The sequence below is a fragment of the Pleurodeles waltl genome, chromosome 6, assembly GCF_031143425.1.
Source record: "Pleurodeles waltl isolate 20211129_DDA chromosome 6, aPleWal1.hap1.20221129, whole genome shotgun sequence".
In the NCBI taxonomy this organism is placed as follows: Eukaryota; Metazoa; Chordata; class Amphibia; order Caudata; family Salamandridae; genus Pleurodeles; species Pleurodeles waltl.
Window position 1 is genome coordinate 1,713,307,176 of NC_090445.1, and position 14,371 is coordinate 1,713,321,546.

The 14,371-nt window shown below is 52.2% G+C and overlaps 1 protein-coding gene across 1 annotated transcript in view; it reads left to right on the plus strand.

Moving 5' to 3' along the window:
• The first annotated feature begins 391 nt into the window (after positions 1 to 391).
• Positions 392 to 14,371, plus strand: part of LOC138301430 (major histocompatibility complex class I-related gene protein-like) — a 39,969-nt gene continuing 25,989 nt past the window's right edge. Inside the window, exon 1 of the mRNA XM_069241921.1 lies at positions 392 to 545. Coding sequence (XP_069098022.1) covers positions 482 to 545 — 64 coding nt within the window. The 5' untranslated portion in view covers positions 392 to 481. The remainder of the gene's footprint in view (positions 546 to 14,371) is intronic.

Genomic DNA, 14,371 nt, shown 5'->3' on the forward strand with positions numbered 1-14,371 from the left:
TAACAAGGGTAGAAAGAGGCTACTTTCTCACAGACCCCCCCGCCCTTCAGTCCAGCTGGGGAAACTCATCTGCCCCTAATTTCGCCCTGGCGCCCCTTGTCCTTTAGGTGAAAGGCTAAAATTACCCACAAATCCCTCCCTTAAGCCTTTCATCGCGGACAATGGACGGCAGGGCGGAATTACGGCCGCTCCGTGAAATCTACAGACGGGTGGACACCCTGGTTGGCGCTTAGTTAAAAGTTGCAAAAAGGATATATTACTAATAGTTAGCCTCTCCCTGCTTCGCCACATCTTGCTATAGATTCAGTTTCTGCCCCCACAGCCTCCAGCTGGGTGAGGGGGGTCTCTGCGCTCCGATTGGTGCTTTCCCCCCTACGCCCCCACAGGTGTGACGTCATCTGTATAACCTCCAGTCCTCCAGAGTTTACATCTCAGAACTTTGTTATTTCAGGGACCCGCACCCTCGAGCACCGACCCCCCAATGGCTGCCCCTCCCTTCCTGTTGCTGCTCCTGGGGGGGCTTTGGCTGCAGCCGGCCCGTGCAGGTCAGTCACCTGGGGAGGGGGTGAAGTCCTTGGGAGTCTGTGAGGAGCTCTGTCTGATGGGGGCGGAGAGGTCTGTACTAAGATCTGCCTGATACGGGGGTGGGGGGGTCATTCCAGCAGAAGGAGGGGCCGGGGGTGTGGGTACTGACTGCCATCTGTGTGCTGGGGGGCCGGGGTTGTGGGTACTGAGTGTCATCTGTATGCTGGGGGGCCGGGGATGTGGGTACTGAGTGTCATCTGTGTGCTGGGGGGCCGGGGGTGTGGGTACTGAGTGTCATCTGTGTGCTTGGGGGGCTGGGTGTCTGTACTGAGTGGCATGTGTGTGTAAGGGGGGGCGCGAGTGTCTATACTGAGCGAGATCTGTGTGCTGGGGTGTCTGTACTGAGTGTCATTTATGTGCCGTGGGGGTGGCGGGCTGTGTACTGAGTGGCATCTGTGTGCTGGGGGGCGGGGTGTGTGTACTCAGTGAGATCTGTGTGTTGGGGAGGGTGGTGGTGTCTGTACTGTGTGTGCTGGGGGCGGGCTGTCTGTACTGAGTGACATCTGTGTGCTGGAGGGCCGCGGTGTCTGTACTGAGTGACATCTGTGTGCTGGAGGGCCGCGGTGTCCGTACTGAGTGACATCTGTGTGCTGGAGGGCCGCGGTGTCTGTACTGAGGGACATCTGTGTGCTGGGGGACCGGGGTGTTTGTACTGAGTGAGATCTGTGTGCTGGGGGGGAGCGGGTGTCTGTACTGAGTGAGCTCTGTGTGCTGAGGGCTGGAGGTGTCTGCACTGAGTGACATCTGTGTGCTAGTAGCGGACAGGGATGTCTGTACTGAGTGAGATCTGTGTACTGAGTGACTGGGGTGTCTGTACTGAGTTACATCTGTGTGCTATGGGGGCTGGGATTTCTTATTGAGTTACATCTGTGTGCTATGGTGGGCTAGGGTGTCTCTACTGAGTGAGACCTGTGTGGTATGAGGGTGCCGGGGTGTCTGTACTGAGTGACATCTGTTTGCTTTGTGGGTGCTGGTATGAATGCACTCAGTGACATCTGTGTGCTACAGGGGGTGTCTGTACTGAATGATATCTGCGGTCTGTACTGAGTGAGACTATTTTGCTTTGGGAAAGGGTTTGCACTAAGACATGCATCACACAGGGAGGAGGAGTCATTCTAACAGAAAGAGGGGTCGGGGTATATGTACTGAGTGACATCTGTGTGCTGGGGGCGGAGTGTCTGTACTGAGTGACATCTGTTTGCTGAGGGGTCTGGGGGTGTCTGTACTGAGTGACATCTCTGTGCTGGGGGCTTTTACTGAATGAGATCTGTGTACTTGGGGTGACAGGGGTGTCTGTACTGTGTGAGCTCCGTGTGCTGGGGGCCCGGGGGTGTCTGTAGTGAGTGACATCTGTGTGCTGGGGGGAGGGCGAATGGTCATTGAATAGCAGCGGGGAGGAGGGGGGTCTGTGGTAGCATCTGCCTGGCACGGGGGGTGGTGGAGCTCATTCCAACAGAAGGAGGGGGTCGGGGGTGTAGGAATCACTTTAACCAGGGCAGAAGTATCGAAAACTAAAGGCACTAGTTGGTACCCAGTGACGTCAAATGGAGAAAGGCTTGTTTGTTTCACTTAGTTACGTCTTTACTGGAACAGGTTGTTCGAGGGGTTTGGTTAATTCAGTGCCACCGCAGACCTAGGGGGTATCAGTTAATGTGCCCCTACTCTGACCTTCATCCTTCATGGCTCTGTGACATGCGCTCTTATGATGCTGCTGAGACGTGTGTGCATCTTCACCTGCACCATGAGCCATCTCTGAGATGTTCTAGGAGCTTTGAATATCTGCATTTATTCTCACCCACCCCCCAGGACTGAGCCAGCACTGACGCGTCCCTAATGCCCACACATTACTTCTAGCCCAGTCCTTACTGGGCCCTGGTCTTCAGGGTAAGGATGGACCAGGTTCTCATAATGCACCTCTGTGCACTGGTGTCCTGGGACATAAGCAAACCTCCTGTGTTATTGCTTCGGTTCTCTCGCCCGTGTCCTGATACTCTCATGTTACTGCATTGATTCTCTCGCCCCGTGCAGTGATACTCTTATGTTACTGCGTTGATTCTCTCGCCCCGTGTCCTGATACTCTTATGTTACTGCGTTGATTCTCTCGCCCCGTGTCCTGATACTCTTATGTTACTGCGTTGATTCTCTCGCCCCGTGCAGTGATACTCTTATGTTACTGCGTTGATTCTCTCGCCCCGTGTCCTGATACTCTTATGTTACTGCGTTGATTCTCTCGCCCCGTGTCCTGATACTCTTATGTTACTGCGTTGATTCTCTCGCCCCGTGTACTGATACTCTTATGTTACTGCGTTGATTCTCTCGCCCCGTGTCCTGATACTCTTATGTTACTGCGTTGATTCTCTCGCCCCGTGTCCTGATACTCTTATGTTACTGCGTTGATTCTCTCGCCCGTGTCCTGATACTCTCATGTTACTGCGTTGATTCTCTCGCCTCGTGTCCTGATACTCTTATGTTACTGCGTTGATTCTCTCGCCCCGTGCAGTGATACTCTTATGTTACTGCGTTGATTCTCTCGCCCCGTGTCCTGATACTCTTATGTTACTGCGTTGATTCTCTCGCCCCGTGTCCTGATACTCTTATGTTACTGCGTTGATTCTCTCGCCCCGTGTCCTGATACTCTTATGTTACTGCGTTGATTCTCTCACCCGTGCAGTGATACTCTTATGTTACTGCGTTGATTCTCTCGCCCCGTGCAGTGATACTCTTATGTTACTGCGTTGCTTCTCTCGCCCCGTGTCCTGATACTCTTATGTTACTGCGTTGATTCTCTCGCCCCGTGCAGTGATACTCTTATGTTACTGCGTTGATTCTCTCGCCCCGTGCAGTGATACTCTTATGTTACTGCGTTGATTCTCTCGCCCCGTGTCCTGATACTCTTATGTTACTGCGTTGATTCTCTCGCCCCGTGCAGTGATACTCTTATGTTACTGCGTTGCTTCTCTCGCCCCGTGTCCTGATACTCTTATGTTACTGCGTTGATTCTCTCGCCCCGTGTACTGATACTCTTATGTTACTGCGTTGATTCTCTCGCCCCGTGCAGTGATACTCTTATGTTACTGCGTTGCTTCTCTCGCCCCGTGTCCTGATACTCTTATGTTACTGCGTTGATTCTCTCGCCCCGTGCAGTGATACTCTTATGTTACTGCGTTGATTCTCTCGCCCCGTGCAGTGATACTCTTATGTTACTGCGTTGATTCTCTCGCCCCGTGTCCTGATACTCTTATGTTACTGCGTTGATTCTCTCGCCCCGTGTCCTGATACTCTTATGTTACTGCGTTGATTCTCTCGCCCGTGCAGTGATACTCTTATGTTACTGCGTTGATTCTCTCGCCCGTGCAGTGATACTCTTATGTTACTGCGTTGAATCTCTCGCCCCGTGTCCTGATACTCTGTTACTGCGTTGATTCTCTCGCCCCGTGTCCTGATACTCTTATGTTACTGCGTTGATTCTCTCGCCCCGTGTCCTAATACTGTTATGTTACTACGTTAATTCTCTCACCCAGTGTCCTGATACTCTTACGTTACTGCGTTGATTCTCTCGCCCCGTGTCCTAATACTGTTATGTTACTACGTTAATTCTCTCACCCAGTGTCCTGATACTCTTACGTTACTGCGTTGATTCTCTCGCCCAGTGTCCTGATATTCTTATTACTGCTTCGGTTCCCTCGCTCCGTGCCCTGCTATTCTTTTGTCGCTGCTTCGGTTCCCTCACCCGTGCCCTGGTATTCTTATTATTGCTTCGGTTCCCTCGCCCGTGCCCTGGTATTCTTATTATTGCTTCGGTTCCCTCGCCCGTGCCCTGGTATTCTTGTGTCACTGCTTCGGTTCTCTCGTCCGTGCCCTGGTATTCTTCTGTCGCTGCTTTGGTTCTCTCGCCTCTTGCCCTAGTATTCTACTGTCACTGCTTCGGTTCCCTTGCTCCGTGCCCTGGTATTCTTATTACTTCTTCGGTTCTCTCGCCCCGTGCACTAGTATTCTTATTACTGCTTCGGTTCCCTCGCCCCATGCCCTGGTATTCTTATTATTGCTTCGGTTCTCTCGCCCGTTCTCTGGTATTCTTGTGTCACTGCTTCAGTTCTCTTGCTCCATGCCCTGGTATTCTTGTGTCACTGCTTCGGTTCCCTCGCCCCATGCCCTGGTATTCTTCTGTCACTGCTTCAGTTCCCTCGCCCCGTGCCCTGGTATTCTTCTGTCACTCCTTCGGTTCCCTCGCCCCGTGCCCTGGTATTCTTGTGTCACTACTTCGGTTCCCTCGCCCCGTGCCCTGGTATTCTTATTACTGGTTCGGTTCCCTCCCCGTGCCCTGGTATTCTTATTACTGCTTCGGGTCCCTTCCCGTGCCCTGGTATTCTTATTACTTCTTCGGTTCTCTCACCCCGTGCCCTTGTATTCTTATTACTGCTTCGGTTCCCTCGCCCCGTGCCCTGGTATTTTTATTATTGCTTAGGTTCTCTCGCCCAGTGCCCTGGTATCCTTCTGTCACTGCTTCGGTTCTCTCGCCCCATGCACTGGTATTCTTATTATTCCTTCGGTTCTCTCGCCCAGTGCCCTGGTATTCTTCTGTCACTGCTTCGGTTCCCTCGCCCCGTGCCCTGGTATTCTTATTATTGCTTCGGTTCTCTCGCCCCGTGCCCTGGTATTTGTCTGTCACTGCTTCGGTTCCCTCACCCGTGCCCTGGTATTCTTGTGTCACTGCTTCGGTTCTCTCGCCCCGTGCCCTGGTATTCTACTGTCACTGCTTCGGTTCCCTTGCTCCGTGCCCTGGTATTCTTATTACTTCTTCGGTTCTCTCGCCCCGAGCCCTAGTATTCTTATTACTGCTTCGGTTCCCTCGCCAAATGCCCTGGTATTCTAATTATTGCTTTGGTTCTCTCGCCCGTGCCCTGATACTCTTGTGTCACTGCTTTGGTTCTCTCACCCCGTACCCTGATTCTCATATTACTTCTTCGGTTCTCTCTAGCCATGTGCCTAATATTCTTGTGTCACTGCTTCAGTTCGCTCTCTCCGTGCCCTGGTATTCTTTTGTTGCTGCTTCGGTTCTCTTGTCCTGTGCCCTGGTATTCTTCTGTCACTGCTTCAGTTCTCTCACCCCGTACCCTGATATTCATGTTACTTCTTTGGTTCTCTCTAGCCCTGTGCCCTGATATTCTTGTGTCACTGCTTCGGTTCTCTCGCCCCGTGCCCTGATATTTTTGTGTCACTGCTTCAGTTCTCTCGCTCCGTGCCCTGGTATTCTTGTGTCACTCCTTTGGTTCCCTCACCCTGTGCCCTGGTATTCTTATTACTTCTTTGGTTCCCTCGCCCTGTGCCCTGGTATTCTTATTACTTCTTCGGTTCCCTCACCCTGTGCCCTGGTATTCTTATTACTTCTTCGGTTCCCTCACCCTGTGCCCTGGAATTCTTATTACTGCTTTGGTTCCCTCGCCCCGTGCCCTGGTATTCTTGTGTCACTGCTTTGGTTCCCTCACCCTGTGCCCTGGTATTCTTCTGTCACTGCTTCAGTTCTCTCACCCCGTACCCTGATATTCATGTTACTTCTTTGGTTTGCTCTAGCCCTGTGCCCTGATATTCTTGTGTCACTGCTTCGGTTCTCTCGCCCGTGCCCTGATATTCTTGTGTCACTGCTTCGGTTCTCTCGCCCTGTGCCCTAATATTCTTGTGTCACTGCTTCGGTTCTCTCGCCCCGTGCCCTGATAATCTTGTGTCACTGCTTTGGTTCCCTCACCCCGTGCCCTGGTATTCTTCTGTCACAGCTTCGGTTCCCTCACCCCGTGCCCTGGTATTCTTATTACTTCTTCGGTTCTCTCGCCCTGTGCCCAGGTATTCTTATTACTGCTTTGGTTCCCTCGCCCGTGCCCTGGGATTCTTATTATTGCTTCCATTCTCTTGCCCCGTGCCCTGATATTCTTCTGTCACTGCTTCGGTTCTCTCGCCCCGTGCCCTGGTATTCTTTTGTCGCTGCTTTGGTTCTCTCTCCCCGTGCCCTGGTATTATTGTGTCGCTGCTTCGGTTCTCTCGCCCCGTGCCCTGGTATTCTTTTGTCGCTGCTTTGGTTCTCTCTCCCCGTGCCCTGATATTCATGTGTCACTGCTTCGAATCTCTTGCCCCGTGCCCTAATATTCTTCTGTCACTGCTTCGGTTCTCTCGCCCCGTGCCCTGGTATTCTTCTGTCACTGCTTCGGTTCTCTCACCCCGTGCCCTGGTATTCTTCTGTCACTGCTTCAGTTCTCTCACCCCGTACCCTGATATTCATGTTACTTCTTTGGTTCTCTCTAGCCCTGTGCCCTGATATTCTTGTGTCACTGCTTCGGTTCTCTCGCCCCGTGCCCTGATATTTTTGTGTTACTGCTTCAGTTCTCTCGCTCCGTGCCCTGGTATTCTTGTGTCACTGCTTTGGTTCCCTCACCCCGTGCCCTGGTATTCTTCTGTCACTGCTTCGGTTCCGTTGCCAGTGCCCTGGTATTATTATTACTTCTTCGGTTCCCTCGCCCTGTGCCCTGGTATTCTTATTATTGCTTCCATTCTCTTGCCTCGTGCCCTGATATTCATGTGTCCCTGCTTCGGATCTCTTGCCCCGTGCCCTGATATTTTTCTGTCACTGCTTTGGTTCTCTCGCCCCGTGCCCTGGTATTATTTTGTCACTGCTTTGGTTCTCTCGCCCTGTGCCCTGGTATTCTTGTGTCACTGCTGCAGTTCTCTCGCCCGTGCCCTGGTATTCTTTATTCGCTGCTTAGGTCCTCTTGCCCCGTGCCCTGGTATTCTTTTTTGTCACTGCTTCGGTTCTCTCGCCCCGTGCCCTAGTACTCCTCTGTCACTTCTTCGGTTTTCTTTCCCCGTGCCTCATACTCTTGTGTCACTGCTTCGGTTCTCTCACCCCGTACCCTGATACTCATATTACTTCTTCGGTTATCTCTAGCCCTGTGCCCTAATATTCTTGCGTCACTGCTTCAGTTCTCTCTCTCCGTGCCCTGGTATTCTTGTGTCACTGCTTTGGTTCCCTCACCCCGTGCCCTGGTATTCTTCTGTCACTGCTTCGGTTCCCTTGCCCGTGCCCTGGTATTCTTATTACTTCTTTGGTTCTCTCGCCCGTGCCCTAGTATTCTTATTACTGCTTTGGTTCCCTCGCCCCGTGCCCTGGTATTCTTATTATTGCTTCCATTCTCTTGCCTCGTGCCCTGATATTCTTCTGACACTGCTTTGGTTCTCTCGCCCCGTGCCCTGGTATGCTTTTGTCGCTGCTTAGGTTCTCTCGCCCGTGCCCTGGTATTCTTCTGTCGCTGTTTAGGTTCTCTCGCCCCATGCCCTCATACTCTTGTGTCACTGCTTCGGTTCTCTCGCCCCATGCCCTGATATTTTTGTGTCACTGCTTCAGTTCTCTCGCTCCGTGCCCTGGTATTCTTGTGTCACTGCTTTGGTTCCCTCACCCCGTGCCCTGGTATTCTTCTGTCACTGCTTCGGTTCCCTCGCCCTGTGCCCTGGTATTCTTATTACTTCTTCGGTTCCCACACCCTGTGCCCTGGTATTCTTATTACTTCTTCGGTTCCCTCACCCTGTGCCCTGGTATGCTTATTACTGCTTTGGTTCCCTCACCCCGTGCCCTGGTATTCTTCTGTCACTGCTTCGGTTCCCTCACCCCGTGCCCTGGTATTCTTATTACTTCTTCGGTTCCCTCGCCCTGTGCCCTGGTATTCTTATTACTTCTTTGGTTCTCTCGCCCCGTGCCCTAATATTCTTATTACTGCTTTGGTTCCCTCGCCCCGTGCCCTGGTATTCTTATTATTGCTTCCATTCTCTTGCCTCGTGCCCTGATATTCATGTGTCACTGCTTCGGTTCCCTCGCCCTGTGCCCTGATATTTTTGTATCACTGCTTCAGTTCTCTAGCTCCGTGCCCTGGTATTCTTGTGTCACTGCTTTGGTTCCCTCGCCCAGTGCCCTGGTATTCATGTTACTTCTTTGGTTCTCTCTAGCCCTGTGCCCTGATATTCTTGTGTCACTGCTTCGGTTCTCTCACCCCGCGCCCTGATATTTTTGTGTCACTGCTTCGGTTCCCTCGCTCCGTGCCCTGGTATTCTTGTGTCACTGCTTTGGTTCCCTCACCCCGTGCCCTGGTATTCTTCTGTCACTGCTTCGGTTCCCTTGCCCGTGCCCTGGTATTATTATTACTTCTTCGGTTCCCTCGCCCTGTGCCCTGGTATTCTTATTACTTCTTTGGTTCTCTCGCCCGTGCCCTAGTATTCTTATTACTGCTTTGGTTCCCTCGCCCCGTGCCCTGGTATTCTTATTATTGCTTCCATTCTCTTGCCTCGTGCCCTGATATTCATGTGTCACTGCTTCGGATCTCTTGCCCCGTGCCCTGATATTCTTCTGTCACTGCTTCGGTTCCCTCGCCCAGTGCCCTGGTATTCATGTTACTTCTTTGGTTCTCTCTAGCCCTGTGCCCTGATATTCTTGTGTCACTGCTTCGGTTCTCTCACCCCGCGCCCTGATATTTTTGTGTCACTGCTTCGGTTCCCTCGCTCCGTGCACTGGTATTCTTGTGTCACTGCTTTGGTTCCCTCACCCGTGCCCTGGTATTCTTCTGTCACTGCTTTGGTTCCCTTGCCCGTGCCCTGGTATTATTATTACTTCTTCGGTTCCCTCGCCCTGTGCCCTGGTATTCTTATTACTTCTTTGATTCTCTCGCCCGTGCCCTAGTATTCTTATTACTGCTTTGGTTCCCTCGCCCCGTGCCCTGGTATTCTTGTGTCACTGCTTCAGTTCTCTCGCCCCGTGCCCTGATATTCTTCTGTCACTGCTTCGGTTCTCTCACCCCGTGCCCTGATATTCATGTTACTTCTTTGGTTCTCTCTAGCCCTGTGCCCTGATATTTTTGTGTCACTGCTTCGGTTCTCTCGCCCCGTGCCCTGATATTTTTGTGTCACTGCTTCAGTTCTCTCGCCCTGTGCCCTGATATTCTTGTGTCACTGCTTCAGTTCTCTCGCACCGTGCCCTGGTATTCTTGTGTCACTGCTTCGGTTCTCTCGCCCCGTGCCCTGATATTTTTGTGTCACTGCTTCAGTTCTCTCGCTCCATGCCCTGGTATTCTTGTGTCACTGCTTTGGTTCCCTCACCCCGTGCCCTGGTATTCTTCTGTCACTGCTTCGGTTCTGTCGCCCGTGCCCTTGTATTCTTTTGTTGCTGCTTAGGTTCTCTTGCCCCGTGCCCTGATATTCTTCTGTCACTGCTTTGGTTCTCTCGCCCCGTGCCCTGGTATTCTTTTGTCGCTGCTTAGGTTCTCTCGCCCTGTGCCCTGGTATTCTTGTGTCACTGCTGCAGTTCTCTCGCCCCGTGCCCTGGTATTCTTTATTCGCTGCTTAGGTCCTCTTGCCCCGTGCCCTGGTATTCTTTTTTGTCACTGCTTCGGTTCTCTCGCCCCGTGCCCTAGTACTCTTCTGTCACTTCTTCGGTTTTCTTTCCCCGTGCCCTCATACTCTTGTGTCACTGCTTCGGTTCTCTCACCCCGTACCCTGATACTCATATTACTTCTTCGGTTATCTCTAGCCCTGTGCCCTAATATTCTTGTGTCACTGCTTCAGTTCTCTCTCTCCGTGCCCTGGTATTCTTGTGTCACTGCTTTGGTTCCCTCACCCCGTGCCCTGGTATTCTTCTGTCACTGCTTCGGTTCCCTTGCCCGTGCCCTGGTATTCTTATTACTGCTTTGGTTCCCTCGCCCCGTGCCCTGGTATTCTTATTATTGCTTCCATTCTCTTGCCTCGTGCCCTGATATTCTTCTGTCACTGCTTTGGTTCTCTCGCCCCGTGCCCTGGTATGCTTTTGTCGCTGCTTAGGTTCTCTCGCCCTGTGCCCTGATATTTTTGTATCACTGCTTCAGTTCTCTCGCTCCGTGCCCTGGTATTCTTGTGTCACTGATTCGGTTCCCTCACCCAGTGCCCTGGTATTCATGTTACTTCTTTGGTTCTCTCTAGCCCTGTGCCCTGATATTCTTGTGTCACTGGTTCGGTTCTCTCGCCCGCGCCCTGATATTTTTGTGTCACTGCTTCGGTTCCCTCGCTCCGTGCCCTGGTATTCTTGTGTCACTGCTTTGGTTCCCTCACCCCGTGCCCTGGTATTCTTCTGTCACTGCTTCGGTTCCGTTGCCCGTGCCCTGGTATTATTATTACTTCTTCGGTTCCCTCGCCCTGTGCCCTGGTATTCTTATTATTTCTTTGGTTCTCTCGCCCGTGCCCTCGTATTCTTATTACTGCTTTGGTTCCCTCGCCCCGTGCCCTGGTATTCTTATTATTGCTTCCATTCTCTTGCCTCGTGCCCTGATATGCATGTGTCACTGCTTCGGATCTCTTGCCCCTTGCCCTGATATTCTTCTGTCACTGCTTTGGTTCTCTCGCCCCGTGCCCTGGTATTCTTTTGTCCCTGCTTAGGTTCTCTCGCCCCGTGCCCTGGTATTCTTTTGTCGCTGTTTAGGTTCTCTCGCCCCATGCCCTCATACTCTTGTGTCACTGCTTCGGTTCTCTCGCCCCGTGCCCTGATATTTTTGTGTCACTGCTTCAGTTCTCTCGCTCCGTGCCCTGGTATTCTTGTGTCACTGCTTTGGTTCCCTCACCCCGTGCCCTGGTATTCTTCTGTCACTACTTCGGTTCCCTCGCCCTGTGCCCTGGTATTCTTATTACTTCTTCGGTTCCCTCACCCTGTGCCCTGGTATTCTTATTACTTCTTCGGTTCCCTCACCCTGTGCCCTGGTGTGCTTATTACTGCTTTGGTTCCCTCACCCTGTGCCCTGGTATTCTTCTGTCACTGCTTCGGTTCCCTCACCCCGTTGCCCGGGTATTCTTATTACTTCTTCGGTTCCCTCGCTCTGTGCCCTGGTATTCTTATTACTTCTTTGGTTCTCTCGCCCCGTGCCCTAATATTCTTATTACTGCTTTGGTTCCCTCGCCCCGTGCCCTGGTATTCTTATTATTGCTTCCATTCTCTTGCCTCGTGCCCTGATATTCATGTGTCACTGCTTCGGTTCCCTCGCCCAGTGCCCTGGTATTCATGTTATTTCTTTGGTTCTCTCTAGCCCTGTGCCCTGATATTCTTGTGTCACTGCTTCGGTTCTCTCACCCCGCGCCCTGATATTTTTGTGTCACTGCTTCGGTTCCCTCGCTCCGTGCCCTGGTATTCTTGTGTCACTGCTTTGGTTCCCTCACCCGTGCCCTGGTATTCTTCTGTCACTGCTTCGGTTCCCTTGCCCGTGCCCTGGTATTATTATTACTTCTTCGGTTCCCTCGCCCTGTGCCCTGGTATTCTTATTACTTCTTTGGTTCTCTCGCCCGTGCCCTAGTATTCTTATTACTGCTTTGGTTCCCTCGCCCGTGCCCTGGTATTCTTATTATTGCTTCCATTCTCTTGCCTCGTGCCCTGATATTCTTCTGTCACTGCTTTGGTTCTCTCGCCCCGTGCCCTGGTATTCTTTTGTCGCTGCTTAGGTTCTCTCGCCCCGTGCCCTGGTATTCTTTTGTCGCTGTTTAGGTTCTCTCGCCCCATGCCCTCATACTCTTGTGTCACTGCTTCGGTTCTCTCGCCCCGTGCCCTGATATTTTTGTGTCACTGCTTCAGTTCTCTCGCTCCGTGCCCTGGTATTCTTGTGTCACTGCTTTGGTTCCCTCACCCCGTGCCCTGGTATTCTTCTGTCACTGCTTCGGTTCCCTCGCCCTGTGCCCTGGTATTCTTATTACTTCTTCGGTTCCCTCACCCTGTGCCATGGTATTCTTATTACTGCTTTGGTTCCCTCGCCCCGTGCCCTGGTATTCTTGTGTCACTGCTTCAATTCTCTCGCCCCGTGCCCTGGTATTCTGTCACTGCTTCGGTTCTCTCACCCCGTACCCTGATATTGATGTTACTTCTTTGGTTCTCCCTAGCCCTGTGCCCTGATATTCTTGTGTCACTGCTTCGGTTCTCTCGCCTCATGCCCTGATATTTTTGTGTCACTGCTTCAGTTCTCTCGCCCTGTGCCCTGATATTCTTGTGTCACTGCTTCAGTTCTCTCGCACCGTGCCCTGGTATTCTTGTGTCACTGCTTCGGTTCTCTCGCCCGTGCCCTGATATTTTTGTGTCACTGCTTCAGTTCTCTCGCTCCGTGCCCTGGTATTCTTGTGTCACTGCTTTGGTTCCCTCACCCCGTGCCCTGGTATTCTTCTGTCACTGCTTCGGTTCTGTCGCCCCGTGCCCTTGTATTCTTTTGTTGCTGCTTAGGTTCTCTCGCCCCGTGCCCTGGTATTCTTCTGTCACTGCTTCAGTTCTCTCGCCCCGTGCCCTGGTATTCTTTTGTCGCTGCTTAGGTTCTCTCGCCCGTGCCCTGGTATTCTTATTATTGCTTCCATTCTCTTGCCTCGTGCCCTGATATTCATGTGTCACTGCTTCGGATCTCTTGCCCCGTGCCCTGATATTCTTCTGTCACTGCTTTGGTTCTCTCGCCCCGTGCCCTGGTATTCTTTTGTTGCTGTTTCGGTTCTCTCGCCCCATGCCCTCATACTCTTGTGTCACTGCTTCGGTTCTCTCGCCCCATGCCCTGATATTTTTGTGTCACTGCTTCAGTTCTCTCGCCCTGTGCCCTGATATTCTTGTGTCACTGCTTCAGTTCTCTCGCACCGTGCCCTGGTATTCTTGTGTCACTGCTTCGGTTCTCTCGCCCCGTGCCATGATATTTTTGTGTCACTGCTTCAGTTCTCTCGCTCCGTGCCCTGGTATTCTTGTGTCACTGCTTTGGTTCCCTCACCCCGTGCCCTGGTATTCTTCTGTCACTGCTTCGGTTCTCTCGCCCCGTGCCCTTGTATTCTTTTGTTGCTGCTTAGGTTCTCTCGCCCCGTGCCCTGGTATTCTTCTGTCACTGCTTTGGTTCTTTCGCCCCGTGCCCTGGTATTCTTTTGTCGCTGCTTAGGTTCTCTCGCCCCGTGCCCTGGTATTCTTTTGTTGCTGTTTAGGTTCTCTCGCCCCATGCCCTCATACTCTTGTGTCACTTCTTCGGTTCTCTCGCCCCGTGCCCTGATATTTTTGTGTCACTGCTTCAATTCTCTCGCTCCGTGCCCTGGTATTCTTGTGTCACTGCTTTGGTTCCCTCACCCCGTGCCCTGGTATTCTTCTGTCACTGCTTCGGTTCCCTTGCCCTGTGCCCTGGTATTCTTATTACTTCTTCGGTTCCCTCACCCTGTGCCCTGGTATTCTTATTACTTCTTCGGTTCCCTCACCCTGTGCCCTGGTATGCTTACTACTGCTTTGGTTCCCTCACCCCGTGCCCTGGTATTCTTCTGTCACTGCTTCGGTTCCCTCACCCGTGCCCTGGTATTCTTATTACTTCTTCGGTTCCCTCGCTCTGTGCCCTGGTATTCTTATTACTTCTTTGGTTCTCTCGCCCCGTGCCCTAATATTCCTATTACTGCTTTGGTTCCCTCGCCCCGTGCCCTGGTATTCTTATTATTGCTTCCATTCTCTTGCCTCGTGCCCTGATATTCATGTGTCACTGCTTCGGTTCCCTCGCCCTGTGCCCTGATATTTTTGTATCACTGCTTCAGTTCTCTCGCTCCGTGCCCTGGTATTCTTGTGTCACTGCTTCGGTTCCCTCGCCCAGTGCCCTGGTATTCATGTTACTTCTTTGGTTCTCTCTAGCCCTGTGCCCTAATATTCTTGTGTCACTGCTTCGGTTCTCTCTCCCCGCGCTCTGATATTTTTGTGTCACTGCTTCGGTTCCCTCGCTCCGTGCCCTGGTATATTTGTGTCACTGCTTTGGTT